Source organism: Syngnathoides biaculeatus, chromosome 8, assembly GCF_019802595.1.
Source record: "Syngnathoides biaculeatus isolate LvHL_M chromosome 8, ASM1980259v1, whole genome shotgun sequence".
Taxonomy (NCBI): Eukaryota; Metazoa; Chordata; class Actinopteri; order Syngnathiformes; family Syngnathidae; genus Syngnathoides; species Syngnathoides biaculeatus.
The window spans coordinates 16,921,325-16,941,354 of record NC_084647.1 but is presented as its reverse complement, the minus strand read 5'-3'; the positions used below and the strand labels follow the sequence as shown (position 1 = coordinate 16,941,354).

The 20,030-nt window shown below is 45.6% G+C and overlaps 1 protein-coding gene across 2 annotated transcripts in view; it reads right to left on the bottom strand.

Moving 5' to 3' along the window:
* LOC133504630 (neurobeachin-like) overlaps positions 1-20,030 on the bottom strand; it is a 239,147-nt gene that overhangs the window by 19,490 nt on the left and 199,627 nt on the right. The window contains exons 44-47 of one of the 2 annotated variants that reach the window (XM_061827086.1): positions 10,203-10,343; positions 8,719-8,838; positions 4,911-5,063; positions 3,454-3,621 (exon numbers count right to left, since the gene is read on the bottom strand). In XM_061827086.1, coding sequence (XP_061683070.1) covers positions 3,454-3,621; positions 4,911-5,063; positions 8,719-8,838; positions 10,203-10,343 — 582 coding nt within the window. Of the gene's footprint in view, positions 1-3,453; positions 3,622-4,910; positions 5,064-8,718; positions 8,839-10,202; positions 10,344-20,030 lie in introns of those variants that run through there. The other variant, XM_061827087.1, reaches the window with a different exon arrangement.

Genomic DNA, 20,030 nt, shown 5'->3' with positions numbered 1-20,030 from the left:
GAAACCGGGGGCCGGGCTGTCATGTTCCCCCCCCCCCGTGAAGAGGAAGCTGTCAGGATGATGCCTAGCCCCCTGCCAGCAGGGGGCACCACCTGACACGCAGCGGTGGCGGACCCTCGGATTTCCTGACAGGTCCTGACGGCGTTCCGTGTAATTCGTCAGCTGTCGCTGGAGCCGGACGAATCAATATCGCGGGTGTTCACGTGACATTTAGCGGGCGCGCTCTTTGTAAGTGGTTAGTTGTTAAAGGGGAAATCCGGTGCTTTACGTTAACAATGTAGCCAATAGGTCATGTAATATGTACTCTATTTTGACAATGCGATGATAAATCCTCTCTCATTTAATAGTGTTTTGAGAAGAGTTTTAGCAGTATCGGTTGATCGGGAAGACGGAGGACTACTTCCATACTTCACGGCTGTGTATCGTTACCGACTACAAAACAAAACGAAAAAATGCATTTGCCAAAAATTGTTTTCGTTCTTGTTTTTCCCCAAAATGTTGAGATTTTGACTTGGCTCGACGGAGGACTACTTCCATACTTCACGGCTGTGTATGGAAGTATTCCTCCGTCTTCCCGATCAACCGATACTTCTGTTTCTTCATCAGATGAGGATAAATCCGAGAAATGAGCTCCGGGCACAAATGGTGTCCCATGCATTCGAGCCTTTGTTGCGGCATGGTACACATCACATCCGCCCGTGCAGTTCATGTGACTCGCGAAAATGGCAGCACCCCTGAAAATTTGTAATTGTCGATAAAAATCTTCAAAACCACTATTAAATGAGAGAGGATTTAGCGTCACATTGTCAAAATAGAGTACATATTACATGACCTATTGGATACATTGTTAATGCAAACCAGTGGATTTCCCCTTTAAGTAATTGTGTAAAAATTAAAAAAAAAATGTCTTTCCACAAAAAAATGCATGAGATTCTGTAGCAGAAAAAAAACCCCGCAATAGTTAACTATAGCATATGGAGATTATGTGAACCATAGAGTGGGGGGGGGGGGGCGATGACACATCTACGACTTTCAAAGATGTCATAAGTCCAAGGTTTTTGGAGCGCCAACAGCTCGACTTCCGGTGACACCTGAGAGCTATAAAAGAAGTCGGCCGGTTAGAGAACATTCATTCTCTATTCCAAGCTCAAAATGAGAGAAGCGAAAAAAAAAAATTTAAACCTCGTCTTGAGATTTGGTTGAACTACAAATCTTATGCAACACATATAGAACAAGTCTCTTCGCCTCACCCCGTCATCTAGACTTTGGGCTGTTTTACTGCCTCTCCCTCACCCCCCGCTGCCCCCTATTTATGAATTTCTCTTTAATAGGGGGTCTAAAATGGGTGATATGATTGTTGTGAACTGTGAGTCTATGAAACTCTTTAAGACTCTTTTGCAATTCAGGGCTAAATAAAGCAAAAGTTGCCTTGATGTGAAATGGCTAACATAGGGTTGGACGTTATTTTGCATCAAAAATTTAAATAATCCACTAAAATAATAGTGGTGTATTTGAATCACGGATGAAGCAATCTTTTTCTGGTTGTAAAGAATGTGCGAAACAAGTTAAGGAATGTCAAAAAGACCGGTCGCAATTAAATGCCTCTCAAACACGACATGGATCTCGACACGATTAGACACTGGCGGTGTCTTGTTGGCATTGGTGGGGACACAACTGGCCAATACACAAAATACGAATCACCCCCCCCCCAAAAAAAAAAAAAACAAAATAAAAATAAATAAAAAGACGCCACTTGCTTGGATCAAGCAAATCTTGGGAGTGTCTCATTTGCATAATGGTCACTTGATAAATAAAGGCGCCGCTGGAAGTGACAGTATATAAATGAGTTGTTTTGCAGACAGCAGATGGCGGACATCACAGGAAAAGAGACTCGTCCCAGAAAAGACCCACAATGCACGGCAGCTGCTGCCCCGCCGCAATTAAGCTATTCACAAGTGGCACGCCGCGGCTCATAGAGATTCAATTAACGTGTCGAGGACAAGGAGACGCGCCCGCTCGGGTATCGACGGGCTGACCTCTGCGCATTGATCGCGGGATCATCGATCCGATCGGGAGCCGACGAGGCCCGTCATCGACTCGGGGAAGCTTTTGTTTTGCAGATAAGCGACTCGCACTCGAGGTGAACGCGCTTCACGCCGCGTGCGGGACAGGACGTTACGTCGGCCGGGATGAGGGAGGGAGGGGCTCGGTCGCCACGGAGATCAATCTTGTACAGTACAGTAATTTCCCGAAAGTCAAAGTTCACCATAAATTCACCTTCAGTATTTACATTTGCAAATTGCCAATAATCCATCACAGAAAAATAAAAAATTTGTATAATTTAGTGAGGAAAATAGCACTTAATACTATTGTACATCAAAAAAACGGTAGTGAAATATCCATCCATTTACTTTTGCTGCTTATCCTCACAAGCGTCGCGGGGAGTGCTGAAGCCTATCCCAGCTGTTGACAGGCAGGAGGCGGGTACACCCTGAACTGGTTGCCAGCCCAATCGCAGGGCACATGGAGACAAAACAACAGTCGCACTCACAATCACACCTGGGGGCAATTTAGAGTGTCCAATTAATGTTGCGTGTTTTTGGGATGTGGGAGGAAACCGGAGTGCCTGGAGAAAACCCACGCAGGCACGGGGAGAACATGCAAACTCCACACAGGGGGGGCCGCGAGCGTACCTGGGTCCTCAGAACTGTGAGGCCAACGCATTACCAGCTGAGCCATCGTGCCGCCCCAGTAGTGAAATAGAATTAACAAAAAAACATTTCTCATATTCCATCAACTGAATGGCCATTGCGGTGCACCTGCTGGTGAGACCACATTGGCCACCTGGCCGGCACACAGATGGGTCGCTATAGCCTTCATTTAATCAGCTTGCGTTACTTTCAGCTCAACGATACAGCACTAATATTTGTCATTCTGTGCACAGGACAAACAAGATGACAGTGAGTACTGTTATATTGTCTGTCTACATGGGCTGCTGCACCGTTTACGTTTATCTGTCCCTTGCAGGACTGCGACATACAGTAGATGGTATTTAGCTTTAGCGTTCATCTAGTGGACTGAGAGGCTGAGCAATATCATTGTTTTGGATACTCAATGTCTAAATCTTTTTTTTATGTTTAGCTTGACAGTAAACTTCAAGTGGGAGTGATTATAAACTTTTTTATTTGACTATTTGCCAAGCTGCCATTTGTTGTCAAGTGAGCTGGAGTTACTGCCACCAGACAGCATGTAAATTTTAAGTCCCAGCTTGAAATAAAAATTAAATCCCCACCCACTGTAACATTATGGACATTTGTAACATTTAATTCAGCAATAGGATCGTGTCCCACTAGAGGGAGCCTACACATCACAGCATTCCAACACGTTGAGGCAATAGATTAGGCCGGGGTTCACTGTATATACGTCACGTGTGTCACGTGTGTGCGTGTTTACCTCTCTGGTCAAAGGGTCAGCGATGCCGTCCGGGCTAACGGCGCCCTCGTAGGTCAGGTGGTGAAAGACGTTGAGGGCGCGCACCGCCTCGGGGCCGCGCTGCTTGTAGCCGAAAACGAGGTCAATCCACTGATGCAGCTGACACGACACAAACTCGCTCTCCAGCGCCTGCCCGACGAGCGCGGGGGCCAATTAGAGATGAGGGGGGCACGCGCGTGCACACACAAAGGAGATGACACATGTTGTCCGTTCACATTCGGAAGCGCTCGGATGTGCGCATGACCTCACGGGACGTTGTAAAACACACGGGACAAAACATTAGGAACAGTCATCTCACGGGACCTGTGTGTAAGATTGTGTACCTAATCTTTTGACCTGTGTGAATAAAATGATGGATAAAAGAACCCTAACCCTAATTGAACAGAAGAGCACCAAAGTAATGTGTCGCGCTGTTATCAGTCCGCATATTATCTCCCACTTCTGCTCCCACTTAAAACCGCAAACTCATCATTTTCCGAGATAAATGGCTCCACCGCTAACCGGGATCCAATTTAGTGTAAAACTAGCCTGATAAACGACCTGCGAGGGCGTATTGCGCCGCCGTGTCTTTTATTGTGTTTGCGTGTTTAAGCAGAGAGCGCGGATAAGACGCCCGGCAGGGCTGATAAATGCTACTGTACGCTGCACAATGCGAATGTTGGAAGTGGCGTGGAGAGCAAATGAAAAAAAAAATAAAAATAACAGCCATTAGTAACAAAGGCTGCACTCTCACACGCGCGCGCCTGTGCACGTACGCAGTTTGCCACAGGGCATGTCACCGCAATTGGAAGTGGCACATGCAAAGATGGGAAGTGGGAGGAAGCGGGGGAGAGCGAAAGAGAAGGAAGGTGGGGGGTGCGGACTGAAATGAAATCATAAAGGAGGCCAGAGTACTGCAGACTAGAACAAAAGAAGAAACATGGCGGCAGTTGAAGGGTGGGTAGGAGGGGGGGGCGAGATGGCGAAGGGTTTTGTCGGGCACACGTCGAGGGATGCGAGCATCCGTCTCCAGCAGCAGCGCCGCCGCCGCCTGGCCCACGGATTAAAGAAAGGTCACCTCCGGAGGAGCGGCCCGGGTGTGTCACTCCGGCTGAAAAGGTCGAGCGTGTTCCTCCGGCTCGCCTCCCCAAAAGAAAAAAAAAAAAGATGGCGAAAGGATGGAAAAGCCATCCAGCCGTCCATTTTCTTTCAGGGGCCGTTCTCGTTAGAGTTAGTTTAGTAAGCGAAAGGTGAGGTGAGGTCAACCCCGGGTGTGGTCGGCCGGGCAATTGCACGTCCCCCCCTCTAAAGGGACCCACTACTTTTTTACTAGAAATAACAACAGGAATTCTATTATTCTGGGGGTGGTTATTATTTTCAAAACACATTCGCACTCCTTCCACACTCGCATGTAAAACATTTTTCTTTCCGCTCCTCACCATTCTGTTGATCCTCACAAAGTCTTCGGGGGTCTTGGCCCAGACCGGCAAGTCCACGTCGCCCACCATGGCGCGGTCCTCCCGCATGCCCAGATGGTAGCCGTTAGCGTTGACCAGCATCTCCGGCAGGTAGAAGAACTCGGGGATCAGCTCCTGCGTGGCAGAAGATGCGATGACAGTGGTCAGTTTGATTTAGTAGGATGTTATGGAAAATAAAGAAAAGGGAAAAAAATGAAACGTAATTAGCTCAAAAAGCTCAAAATGTGAGGGTGAATATTTTTTACATTTGTTGCTCATCTGCGAGACGGGTCGGGAACGTCGCGAAATGGAGTGTCAAAAAGGGTCTAAATTAGCAACGCTTGACTTGCCCTCGCTGAGGTCCTGGTCGCCATGGTAACAAAAGTCTCACTCTGCACTTACTTGTGTGAACTGTTTGAATTCATCATCCCTTGCGTTTCTTTTAAATGTATTTTTGGGGGCTGGATGACGGTTTTCATGAAAACATTTGGGAACCTTCATTAAATTATGAAAAATGAAATCAATGGATTATCCACATCACTCCAGGAAAATAAAACATTTCAATAAGTCATATAAATTTACAGACAAAAATGTCATATCACTGTCATGTAAAACTACTATCTGTTCGAGCTGCCAAAAAAAAAAAAAAAAAAAAAAAAATCAACGTGGACAAATCTAGAGCAATAACAGTTAAAGAGAACGAAAGGAACTAAATATTTTTTTGCTTCAATTCAATGGACATCGTAATGGCCATTTTGGTGTTCCCGCCTTGGCCACTTGGGGGCAGTATCACGCAGACTAACGGGTATAAATGGAGAAGCCGAAACAATTGCTTAATAAGTCGTCGTTCTTCGCAAAGGATAAAGAATATATGCCTGTGAGCAGTTTTATATCATCTGTCGGACTGTGTTGGTCCACTGTTTGTGTTCAAATATTCGATTCATTAGCCCATCCATGGCATTTTCCATTGTGTGTCAGCATTAAGGTAGTGTACTTTAAGGCAAAGTTCTTAGTTTCCATTACACAAAGAGAAATTCCCTCAGTTTTATGTTCAGTTTGACAGTAAATGTCAAAAACAGAACAGAAAGAAATTAACAGAAGACCAAGAAGAAACCCCACCGAGAGGAAGGTGAAAAGGTAACACAAACACACCAAACAGCAGGATGCGAAATGTGAGAAATGTTTTTTTTTTTTGACACTTATTATTACGCACCGAGGTGTTAGCGCGCTAAATGGAATTGGAAGTGAGGCGTCGTCGTCGTTGTCCGATCTGACACCGGAGGAAGCATCAGGCAACACCTGCTGGAATCTCGTGCATGAAAATACATCATCAGGATTGACAAGGCTAGAAAATGCACCACCGTCCCTTTAAGGAAAGGCGTGACTGGTGTTTCCCATCTGCGGTTTAGTGCAAACCGTGAGAGGACGAGAAATGCCGACGCAATGAGGCGTCTGCACACCAGGAATGTTCGTGCTCTGCGTGTCTGTGTGTGTGTGTAGAGATTGTTCGTTAATGACGGGGTCGTTGAATTGTTGTTTCCATCTGACTTGAGGGGTGACCCCACGAGGGGTCGGAACAAGCCGGCTCACTCACGTCGTCGTTACTGGCTGGAGGAGGCCGAGGTTAATGAAGGCGAGTCCCCGGGTAAAACGAGACGCCTTTTAATCAGGCAGCCCGACGGCCCGCTCTGTCCGCTGGGCCTCGGACGACCTTCCGCCCCGGCTCGAGTCTTGATGACTGCGAGGCGATGTGGAGTTCTGTTCGTGTGTGTGTGCAGGTAAAATACACGCACTGGAAACTTCATGAGGACAATTCACACAAGCTCCAATATCGGAAGCGGATTAAAATTTGGGTTGATCAAAGATAGCTCAAAAGGGTGTCATTTTGCTCCCTTGGAAGCCATTTTGATTTGACACAAGCGCAACAAAATATGTCCTTTGATTAAGTTGTTTACACTGCTGTCAAATCTGGATCTGATCCACAACAAACACAAATCGACAGAAATGGAAGCGCAAGAGAAGAGCCGAGCCGAGTAGACGTTATATAACGACAATGTAACGCACATCTCGCGCTGTAAAAACAAAAGGCAAGCGTGGATGCGCAGCAGAGTGCGCGCTATTTGTTAACAGGGTGCCGTGTGACTGCGCGGCTGGCGGAGAGAGCGCAAAACCTCTGTCCCGACATGTGGGGGGCTGGGGGGCGGGGTGCATTTTAAATGACTCTTGTCATTAATGCTTTATTAATTGCCCGCGGCTACGGCGCCCGCTAGCAGGGTGCGCTGGAAACGGATGACACTTTGAGGTCAGCGCCTATTCCTGCTACTGCTGCTGCGTGCATGCGACGCGGCGAGGCAAAATGGAGGCAAATCAGCAGGGTTCAGCGCTTTTCTTTCTATCTTTTTTTCTTCCTTTCTTTTTGTTCAAGCACTCGAGAGAGTGTTTTTTTTTTTTGTCTGGAAAACATTTTTTTTTTTCTCGGAGTTGAGGGCATTCCTGTGTGAGGTGTCTGTCTGAACAAGGCATTTATAATTAATCGAACGCGTTCCACATGCTGGATTGTGCAGCCAGACGTGCGCTCGCTCGCCGGCCAAAATATTAGGCACACCTGCAATATCTCGTGTGACTTCGCTTTTGATTCATGCGGTCTGAGTTGAAGCGTCGGGTTTGCAGAGCGCCTTGAGACTTGTAAATTTCCAACCGTAAGGCACGTTTGAATCCTTGATTTGAAACACTAACCTTTGTGTCAAACTGCGATTTGAAACTGTGACCCCTGTGTGGAGCCCTAATTTACGTGCCCTTGGTTTGAAACCCGAATTTGAAAGCTTAAAAATTGTTTCCAACCCTAAATAAAATAATAATTTAAAGAACTAATTTGAAAACCTAAAACACAGCATTAATCACTAACTTTGACGAGACAAGAAATATGAAATTCTTCACTTTTTTAAAAACCCTAAGGCTTGTTTTACCACCTTGTTTGAAACGTGAATTCCAAGCGCTAATTTGAAGCCTTTTGGCCCACATTGACACCCCAAACCAGGATCAAAATCCTCAACATGTCTTCAAACAGTAGATGGAAACATTAACCCTTGCTTGAAACCCCAACCCTGCATTGAAATCATCTGTCCATTTTCTAAACCGCTTATCCTCACAAGGGTGGGGGGAGCGCGGGAGCCTATCCCATCTAAACTTCGGGAGAAAGGAGGACTACACCCTGAACCGGTCGCCAGTCAACCGCAGGGCATGTAACAACATCAGTGAAAACCAAATTTTAAACCTCCACTTGAAACTTGGATGTGCGACAATTAATTGATGACTCAACGACTCACTGGGTATCGAATGGATAGATAACTATTGTGATAATTGATTGTTGAGCGAAAATTGTCCAAATAGTCAGAATTTGAGCCCGTCAGCAGTCACATTGGGACATTTCTGTAGTCTTCTGCTTACGTGGAGTGTTTATCTTTTGTGTTGAATGAAAAGAAAACATTTGCAAACATCCGCATTGATTTTTTAAAATCAACGTTCAACATTTTTAATTTTTTTTTACATATTACAGTCAGCCAATTCTAATTCAATTCACGTTTGTGCGTTTTCCGCTCCATCAATTTGAACTCATGTCCTGTTTTGCATAAATTGACAGAAATTTTAAAATATCCTTTTATCACATTCATCGATCCATCAGAGAAATAATCGACAGATTATCCGATGATTAAAGCGGCGGTTTGCAGTGGCCCTAACGAGAATCCGTAACCCCGGTGTGACCACTGACCCCACTTTCACGAGGACTCACGTTGACGTCAGAGGTGTCCCGCTGACAGTTCCTCCATGAGCGGGCCACGGAGGAAAAGATTCGGTCCGGGTGGTCGAATCGGTCGTTGTTGGCGCTGAGGAACAAGGTGGTGAACGGCTCCTGAGGAAAAACCAACGAGACCACATTTGAATTTAAAATCCTCAATCATCTTTGAAACCTATCTGGCACAAAATCACCAATTTAGATCCTAAAGTATCTAACACTCAACACTAATTTGGAACCCTAACCCATATTTGAAACTTTGATTTCATACTCTGACCCTGGTTTGAACCCCTAATCTCTGCTCCGAACCATAGTTTCAAACAGGAGACCATGTCTAAAACCCTAATTAGAAACCCTAAACCTTGTTTGAAACCCGAGCTTCAAACCCACATTTAAAACTTTATAACCTCAGAATATAGATCAGACATTCCCTGAGGAGGAAATTAACGAGCGTTCGCACCGAGCAGCTACAACGAACGTTAATGGTAATTGGCTCAAATGAGCTTTTTTTTTCCCCGGCAGTGGCGGTGAGCGTCAGGAAGCAAGGGATTGTGGGAGCAAACCCGCAGAGGCCAATCTAGGTGCTGTCAGGGGAACCTCCTCAGTTCATCAGCAGCCCCCTCCCACTAATGAAGGGGGTAGGGGGGAGCTCTCGGACTTCCACAAACAACTTGTACCTCCTCCTCCTCGTCTTCCTCCAGTAAATGAGGACCTGAGTAAGCGTGATGGACATGTCTGCAAGGCTGAAACGCATAAACCTGTCAGCCCCCACCCTCTGCAAATCATTACCCAGCCACTCTTTATTTAGCACACATATGCCGCTTTACTGGCCTGTGAAATCTGTTCGGTTTTTTGGGGGGTTTTTTTTTGGGGGGGGGCACTGCGAATGGAGACGTAACAGCAACATCGGGCCTGACAGGTGACGACGCGCTAATGCTAACTGCACAACGGCGAGGGAGGCTGTCGAGAGGACGATGCCAGCGAGGGATTTCATTTTTTATTATTTTTTGGGTTGTTGTTGTAAACCCTTCGGTCGCTCACTATAACGGCTGCAAAATGTGGAAATACTTAAAGATGGAAACTAGGTGGAAATATACATTGATAGCTAGATTGATGGCATCAGTCTGATCTGCTGACTTAAATTTAAATTGTGTAATTGATTCATATTGGACACGGCCACGGCACAACCTAAGAGGGTGTGCACACTTGTGCAACTACATTATCCAAGTGTTTTAATCTTATTTCCCATCTCTAAAAACACCAAATTGGGTTGTTGTACAGGTCATAGGTCAAACTAATGGTGGGGAAACGTTTAGAAGTCTTGGTCTCAATTTTTTTTATATCACAAAAAATGGCTTTTAAATAGGGGTGTGTAAACTTTTTCCACTCCACTATAGAGTGACACTTTAATATGCGCAAGGTAAACTCAATGGTCTAGTTGTCCTTCTGTGGCCGGCGCAGCCCTTTGCGACCGTCCTCACCATCCTGATGAGCCAGTGCAGCGCGGAGGCAGCGGTGGAGCAGTAGCGGCGATAATGGCACGGCGGCGTCTGGTCGTCCGCCCACGACTCGAAGCGCTCGGCGAAGAAAGCGGCACGCTTGGGGTTGAGTGCGCCGACTGGCTACAGGGAGCAACAAAGAAACAACAAAGTAAAGCCGATTCAGACAAACAAAAACCGAAGCCAAGGTACAGAGGCCTAATTCCGAGACTGGTGCACGCCAGGTGGCGCAATCGTGCGCCGGGGCGGGTTGGACCGGTTTGGATAATTCCGTGCATCGGCGCACCCCGGCGCATCTAAAAGAAGGTCTGCGCTGCTGTGGGTGTGTTTACCACCGATTTAATCATGCTTTAAAACCGAAATTCTGTTTTGAAAACATAATTCAAAACCCTAGTATTGGTGTTGAACCAAAATGTACAGTTGTATGAAGGATGTATGTCTAAAACCCGACGCCAGGCTTAAAACTGTCATTTTTAATCCAAACCTTTACCTTGATTCCTAATTTTGACGAGAATCTCATGTGGAAACCCTAACCGTGCCTTGAAACCCTGATTTGAAACCCTCACCATATCGTCATACTTGAACTCCTCACACAGGTTGATAACCCTAATTTGAAACCATAACCCCAAATTGAAACCCCATTTCTGGTTTCATACACTAAATGAAACCCTAGTCCTGTTTTGAAAAACCAACCCTCTCAAAACCCAAATTTGAAACGCATATTTCAAACCCTAAACAAGACTTGAACTCTGACCCCTTATTGGAAACAAAGGATTGAAACCTAATTTGATCGCCTAACCCAGCGCCCTGACCCTAATTTAAAACCCTAACCCTGCCTTGAATCCAGCGTAGGTTTTCTCGTTTACTGCAGGTTACGCCGATCTGGATGAGGCGGCGTTTTTGCGGAAGGGGGTCAAGGAATGCGATTCTGGTCTTCGTCTGTCAGAGCTCATTACAGTCACGCCGCCGAAAAAGTTCCTGTGGTGACACAAGTTGACTGATTCATGATGTGGAGCAAGATGGCAGGAAGCGGGGCAAACCGGGGTGAGTGTCTGCTGCTAAATGTTGTACTTAATCCACGTGGATTAACCCCAATTGACCCGCTTGCAGCCGACGGATCTCTTGAGGTTTACTCAGGGACTCTTTTACTGTCTGCCTCTCAAAATGCTTCTGATTACTTTGCTACTTCTGATTTTTAAACCCTCACTCAGTCTTGAAGCGCCAATTTGAAACCCTAACCCGGGCATCAAACCCGACTTTAAAACCTAACCTGAGTTTTGAATGCTAATTTAAAATCCTAACCCAGACTACAACACGAACACTGGCTTCAAATCCAAATACGGAAATGCAGAACCGTCACCCGCATTCCAACAACAGCCCATATTTACACATCTTAACTTTTTACATATCATTCACATATTTCATACACCTTAATTCCTGGCCTACAGAACGCACCTGGTTATAAGCCTTGGTACACAGAAGGAGTTTCACGCTAGCACGGTGCTAGCATTAGCGCGGGGCTAGAGTTAGCGCAGCACTAGCATTAAACTCTTTCTGTGTACCGAGGCTTATAACCAGGTGCGCTAACGCTAGCGCTGCACTAATGTTAGCCCCGCATCACTGCACATATCGCAGGGTTGAAAGTGTGTGAAAAAAGTCGCGGCTTGCAGGGCGTAAATTATGGTACATATATTTAAATTTAGTCCAAAGAAAACTAAATTGGAGCAAGTTCCTACATGTCTTCAACCTGAAGTTATGCTAATTAACGCGACACACACAGGAAGTCTGCAAATCTACCTACTTTGAAATCTTAACCCTACTGTTTCCTGGTTTGATATATCTATATGTATTTTGCCTTTTGGCTGCGCTTTGGCATCCTCCTGTTCTTATGGGCGGCAAATAGCTCCCATTAAGCATACGCTTAGTGGACGATAAATTGCTTTCTGTGCCTTTTCAATCAAGACTGCCAATACGAAAGCCTCGGAGGAACGCCGGCGGTCAATATTAATACACTCGGCATGACCCAGTCAGTCACGGTGAGGGATGGCGGAGGCGGGGCGGCGTCGGCGACGGGCTAATCAATGGCAGCTTTCTTACCCGCGAGCTCGGTCGTGCGCAAATGAAGCCGTTTCGCTCCTGCATTACATCCGCCGACGCGGCCGGAGATGTTTATTGAGATCCGCGTGGATTTATGAGGTGATAACAGTCCCGCATGTGACTCCTCTCGTGCCCAGCTGGAGCGCCGGGCGGGCCACGAGGCGTCTGCCACACCGTAAAAACAACCGATTGCTGACCCATTTGAAGGTCGAGCAATAAGTACAACTGACATATTTTTTTTTATATACAGCTGTTGAGTCATGGGCCCAAAGTGAAGGACAACAGAATAAATCTGCACATAGGCTGTGTTTTCAAACGTGATATGAACCATGTTCTTGTGCTTAAGGGGATTTTACAAACCCAACGAGACAGTTTCCCTCTAATATTAAACCCAAACCTTGTCTTCCAACCCTAATTTGAAAGCCATTTGCGGTCAGAACGCCTAACCCTAGTTTAAAACCCTGACCAGACTTAATACTCCATCTTGAAAGCTGAAGCCTTGTTTGAAACCTTGACTTCAATCCCTCATGTGAAACTCCGACTGAAATTTGGTGTACAACCCTAATTTTATATGATAGCCCTTTTGGGCAACCCTAATTTGGATTGCTAATCTTGACTTCATAACCAACATGAAGTCTTGTTTTGAAACACTAGGGTCAAACTTCTTCTTCTTCATTTCCTTTCGGCTTGTCGCGTTAGGGGTCGCCAAAGCGTGTCATCTTTTTCCATCTAACACCCACTGTCCTCCCTCACCACATCCATCAACCTTTTCTTTGGTCTTCCTCTCGATCTTTTGCCTGGCAGCTCCATCCTCAGCGACCTTCTACCAACATACTCACTCTCTCGCCTCTGGACATGTCCAAACTATCGAAGTCTGCTCTCGCAAACTTTGTCTCCAAAATATCCAACTTTGGCTGTCCCTCTAATGAGCTTGTTTCTAATCCTATCCAACCTGTTTACACCAAGGGAGAACCTCAACATCTTCATTTCTGCCACCTCCAGTTCTGCTTCCTGTTGTTCCTTCAGTGCCACCATCTCTTATCCGTACATCATGGCAGGCCTCACCACTGTTTTATAAACTTTGCCCTTCATTCTGGCGGAGACTCTTCTGTCACCTAAGAACACCAGACACCTTCCGCCAAGTGTCCCACCCCGCTTGGAGCCGTTTCGTCACTTTCTTACCAAACTCTCCATTGCTCTGTATTGTTGACCCCAACTCTTACCTTAAAATCCTACTTAGACTTGAAAACACAATTGAAACCTCAACATGAAACTCCAATTGAAACACAAACTGGGTTTGAAACCCCAACTTGAAACCTACGCTAACCTTATCCTACCTTAAACCGACCTTGGCTTCAATCTGTCAAACTTGAAATTTCAACTTCAAACCTTAACCCTGGTTTGAAATCCTTATTGTCTGAAAACCCTAACACTGGCTTGAAACTTTCAAATTGGCTTCACAACTTAATTTCTGTCTGAAACCCAAACACTGAGGATCAAACCCTCACCCTGAAACACTACCCATGATTTAAAACATGATCCTTGTCTGAAAACCTGATATGTAACCCCTATCGAAAACCTAACCTTGGCCTGAATCCCAACTCTGTAACTCCCACCTTGAAACCCTAACCTTCGTTTCGAACCGTGATTAAATGTACGAGTGTACTCCAGACAGCCTTTTCCTGCCACTGCCCTCTTGACTGAAACCACAAAATGAAACCATTAAGATGATCCAATTCTTTCTTTTCCAAAACGCCTCCCAAAAAGTTATATTGCGTAAGCATAAATCAAATAAAGAGACATGTTCTATTTGATTGCTGTAACAGCGTGAGGGGAAACGCTTTCATTTTGCTGTCCAGGAAACTCGCACGCTCGCTCGGCCGGGGCTGCAGATGTTATTTTTGTCGGGGCTGGCTGTCATATTTGCGCAACGTTCACCTGACTGATCTTCGAAGACGGCTGCGGTCGGCGGTGCTACACGCAGCCGGCTGGCTGCAAATGTTAAAACAAAACAGATTAAAACTGACAACTGATCAAACGGCAAATTTTTCAAGCGTTCTGACGAATGTACTCGGAACGACGGAGGGATGACGCAAAAAGAGGAGGGATGTACTCACACGTTGACGTGAGTCACATTTAACTCACTAATTCAGACTAGGGACTCGCTTAGCTGAAATGGATCAAAAACTTAACTTGCTGTTGACTTGGTCATCATGAAACTTGACTTTACTTGGACTTGAATACTTGGCTTGGCAACTCTTGCCAGTTTACGTTCGAAAATCGGCATTTTCAAGATAATGTGTTCTGATGATGAATATGAATATTTGGCTTCACAATTGGCGGCACGGTGGCTCAGCTGGTTCAGTGTTAGCCTCACAGTTCTGAGGTTACAGGTTCAATCACGGACCCACCTGTGTGGTGTTTGCATGTTCTCCCTTTGCCTGCATGGGTTTTCTCCACACACTCAGGTCTCCTCCCACATTGTGATTGTGAGTGCGACTGTTGTCCCCCTTGTGAGGATAAGAGGCTAGGAAAATGGATGGATGGACTTCACAATTGTGTTGTTGATCAAATTAGCCAAAGTCAAAGAGACAAGAACTTTGTGTGCTAATTTTGCTGATCAATAACAAAACCTACAAAGAAAGCTAACCAACATTCTATTAACTAGGGATTTTAGCTAACCAATAGCTCGTCAAACATATGGTAAGATTCATGTCAGCAATGCTTTCATTGTGAAGACAATAAAATAATACACAGTATGGAAAGTGTTTGGGGCCCAATTAAAAACATGAATGTGATATGTGATCGCAAATGTTTGAGTACAGCAAACGAATGCCATGACAGACTTGGTTGTTTTTTTGCCTTTTAAGACTTGTTTGAAAATGAAAGATTAAGACTTAATTATGACTTGCACATATTATTAGCCCAACAGCAATATTGCCCAATTCATTTTTAAATTCACAGTTTCACACACATACACACGCAGACAAATAGAAATGTACTTGCTAAAAAACATTTTTTCTCCCGGTGTGTGTGGATTCTCAGTCACCCAGGGTCCTAGTGATTTGTAAAGGTTGAACCCAGTCAATTGGACTCTTCTTGTTGGTTGTATTTGTTGTGTTTATACTTGTTCTTTGAAAAATTCACAAGTGACACGATCATGGCAGCTAACCAGTCTGCAGCTAGCGGCGGAAGCTAACTCAACAGATTACATCTATACTCATTCAGCCAACAGACACTTGAGAAGAGTGGGCTCAAAACAAATCAAAGTCAAGGTAGGACGACCAGAAGAGTCCAGATGCCGTCGATTTAAAGCCCCGAAAATGAAAGGCCCTGAATGAATGAGAATATTCACATGCTTCTCAAAGTAAATCAAACTTCACAATGGACGGGATGTGAAAACAATTTCTAAAATGTCGGCAAATGGAATCATTCCGTACCTCCAAAGTCAACACTAGTCTGGGATGACTCTCTTTGTTGTGGCTTTCGTACTTGGACCAGGAAAATGAGGACTAAATGGAAGCATGTGAGAATCAACTCAAGTGTCCGTCGGTGGCTTTGAAACGGAGCCCAAACTTGCACGGCGTGTTCGCCAAGGAAATCTCACTTGGCACGTCACAATCACGGTGTTGGTCCTGGGAGTGATGGCGTGTGAAGTGAACTGAGAGACTCACACACACTTTGTGTAGGATAAAGTAAATAAACAGTCATCTTTAGCCTCCACGGAAAAGTCAAATTCAATTAAAGTTGCGAGAAGGCCCCCCCTTGCCCGCCCCCGACTTGGATCGGAGTGTGCAAGAGTTTGAAGGAAAACCAAGTGCCAGCCTGCGAATGATTGCATCTACACGTTTACACCAGTGGGGGACGCATATTTCTCTCTTCGGGGCAGGAAATTAATTTCACACGCAAGACATTTGGTCAAGTTGAGATTTTGGGGCACTAAATTATTCCAGTTTGGTGATTTATGGCGAGTCATCAAACATTGCTGCATTGCTGCGACCGTACGCTAAATGTAAAATGCAAATGTTCCGCAATTTAACCTCACTTGTCTGTCAAGTATATAGTTTAAAAAAATGTCTTTGATGAATCCTTAGAAAGAGATTGATATTTTTGTGACCATACACACGACAGACATCCTGGCAAGGGAAACTGATTTCCAGGGCTGAATCTGCCACAGTATGACGACAAGTCTTCAGACTCGGGCCAGACACAATGACATAAGCTTCAATTTGGTGAACTTTAGCCATCGCTACCAAGTAAACAAGCATCTCTTGTATCTATTGTTGAGTAACACGCAAAAGCATACGAAAAGAACGTCTCCATTCTTCAATGTTGTCGAGCTCTGCATGACAACAACCAAACAAAAAAGTGAGATCAAGAAACACGCATACCCTAGGATGGACTTGCCAATAGATCTTCCTCTTTTCCTTTCAGCTTGTCCCGTAAGGGGTTGCCACGGCGTGTCATCTTTTTCCACCCAAGCCTATCTCGTGCATCTTCTTCTCTAACACTCACTGTCCTCATGTTCATCTTACAACATCCATCAACCTCTTCTTTGGTCTTCCTCTCGCTCTTTTGCCTGGCAGCTCCATCCTCAGCACCCTTCTACCAATATACTCACACTCTCCCCTCTAGAGATGTCCAAACCACTTTAGTCTGCTCTCTCGAACCTTGTCTCCAAAACATCCAACTTTGGCTGTCCCTCTAATGAGCTCGTTTCTAATCCTATCCAACCTGCTCACTCCAAGCGAGAACCTCAGCATCTTCTGCCACCTCCAGTTCAGCTTCCTGTTGTTTCTTCAGTGCCACCGTCTCCAATCCGTACATCATGGCCGCCCTCACCACTGTTTTATAAACTTTGCCCTTCATCCTAGCGGAGACTCTTCTGTCACATAGAACACCAGACACCTTCCGTCAACTGTTCCACCCCGCTTGGACCTGTTTCTTCACTTCTTTACCACACTCTCCATCGCTCTTTATTGTTGACCCCAAGTATTTGAAGTCGTCCACTCTTGCTATCTCTTCTCCCTGGAGCTTCACTCCTCATCCTCCGCCCCTCACATTTATGCACAAATATTCTGTTTTACTTTGGTTAATCTTCATTCCTCTCTTTTCCAGTACGTGCCTCCATCTTTCTAATTGTTCCTCCGCCTGCTCCCTGCTTTCACGGCATATCACAATATCATCTGCGAACATCATAGTCCAAGGGGACTCCAGTCTAACCTCATCTGTCAGCCTATCCATTACTACCTCAAACAGGAAGGGGCTCAGCGCGGATCCCTGATGCAGTCCCAGCTCCACCTTAAATTACTGCCACTAGATAAGAAGTGAAAAAAAAATAATTTCAATGCCCAGCTTCATGACTTTTGTGCTATCAAATCTAAATATCAGCATATTTAAATCACATTTATCTTAATGCAGTACAAGAAGCTCGTCTTTTTTCCACACAACACTGTGATCAATACTAGACGAACTTTAGCGCGTGTGTATGCTAACGCCTGACCTGCAGAAATGCAAACAATACATGGTGAAAATTCAGCTACCACGCGGGAAGCGTGTCCATGTGTACCACTTCTACAACACAATCTATCTCACACGCGACACGCTTTTGATTTCACAAAGAATTACGCCGGAGCATGTTGCTATGTCAGGACTCGGCTTGTCGGAAGGCGGTGCAGCCGCGGTCGCGTGCATTCGGGGAGGCGAGCGGTCAAAACCGAGCAGATGCGCTCCACATCCGACAAAGCGAGGGCAGCATGAGGCGGGGCGAAGAAAAGAGAAGCATTAGGGGAAAGAGGAAAGGGGAATCAGGAAGGGAGGGGAAGGGAGGTGTTGTTCACAAGATGACAAGTTGGCTCTGCGATACCTGACATTACACGAAATCTTTTCTCTGATTGGCTGGGAGAAATCACATGGTTTAACTGCATTCCATTGTGCGCTGCATTTTTGTTTAAATCCAAATGGCCAGTACGTGACGTACTTTACGTTGGCTAATACAGCAGGGCACAGACAGGTACCAAACTTTAGGGGTCAATTGGCCACGAGAAGCTCGAGCATCTCGTCGGATTTCACAATTTGGCACATAAAACTCCCATCTCATGATTGAACAGCGATCAGGAACATCCGCTTTCTCCTCATCTGTCAGCCCCTTGTCACGGCATCAGGAAATAATCATTACACTCCAAAGGTGCGCGGCACGATGATGAGCTGCCATCCAAATATGCGGCGCCCGGGCCTCCGGGCAGCGCCTTTCACGGCCCACTGAAGAGCCAAGTGGCAGGTAATTGTCGGCGGGCGGGTGAGCAGAATATCTGACAGTGTGCAGCATTTAACTGCAGACGTTAAAACAATGCTGTCCGTCAAGCCGCGCTCACCCGAGAGCGTGACAAATGAGACGTTAATGTGACTTCTGCTGTGTGGGAAAAGAACACGCACACAGGTGTTGGCCATTATTTTTGTCAACCATGTCATTTTGTGTGGACTGATATGCGGATCGTGCTCATCATAATTGTGCTACTTTACAGAAGAAAATTATAGAAATGCTTATATTTGGATCGGAATTTTGAAAGTATTATGAGAGCATTTTGCTTTTCTACTGCTATTTGAGTCGACCAACTTGAATACTCAAGTATAAATTGGCAAGCGTAATCCAGTGGTTAAATGAAGTGCTGCCTCCATGAGTGAAAATACAGTCCGCACTTTTACTGAATTTACGGGGCTTTGACGTCCACATTTGCTTTTTGGATAATTCGGGCTCAACGTGTTTGTCTTTTGCGTGTTGCCATGGAAACAGTTACTTTCTCCAGCATGTTGGTGGTGGTGGTGGGGTAAAAATAATTGAATTGTTTTTCCATCCATCCATCCATTTTCTTTGTCGCTTATCCTCAAATGGGTCACGGGAGTGCTGGAGCCTATCCCAGCTGTCAACGGGCAGGAGGCGGGGTACACCCTGAACTGGTCGCCAGCCAATGGCAGGGCACATAGAGAAAAACAGACAACAGTCGCACTCCCAATCACACCTAGGGGCAATTTAGAGTGTCCAATTAATTTTGCATGTTTATGGAATTATGGGAGGAAACTGGAGTGCCTGGAGAAAACCCACGCAGGCACGGGGAGAACATGCAAACTCCACACAAGCGGAGCCGGGATCGAACCACGGGTACTCAGAACTGTGAGGCCAACACTTTACCAGCTGAGCCACCGTGCTGCCTTGTATTGTTTTTGTTGGTGAAATTATCCGTTTATAAGAATGTTGTACCAAAAAAAATTAATCCATAATGTTTACATTTGTGATCCTGAATTGCTACATACTGATACTGGAGTGTATTTATTTTTTCCAGTCATTGCTGCTTTGAGGATATTGACATTTTATGTATTTACACTAACTGGACCAGAACATTAGGAACACTCGCACAAATGAATGAATATCAAAATGTCACCTTGCAGCACTTTGTAAAAACTGACATTTGGCTCTCAGGTGTCCCTAATGTAGCGGCTATGTCATCCATTACGGAGCGAGCCGTGGGGAACTCGCGGAGCGTGAAAAGGGCCCCGGCTCCAAGGACAACTGTCAGGCGTCGCCGGGGTGTGAGCTCACGCTAATGAAGGCGGCTCAGGCCTGTAAACAGCATGGGAGGATGTCACCGGAATACATTACAATGCACAACTGTCTGCCTGGGGGCAGGATTGAGGATGCACACGGCCGAGGGAGGC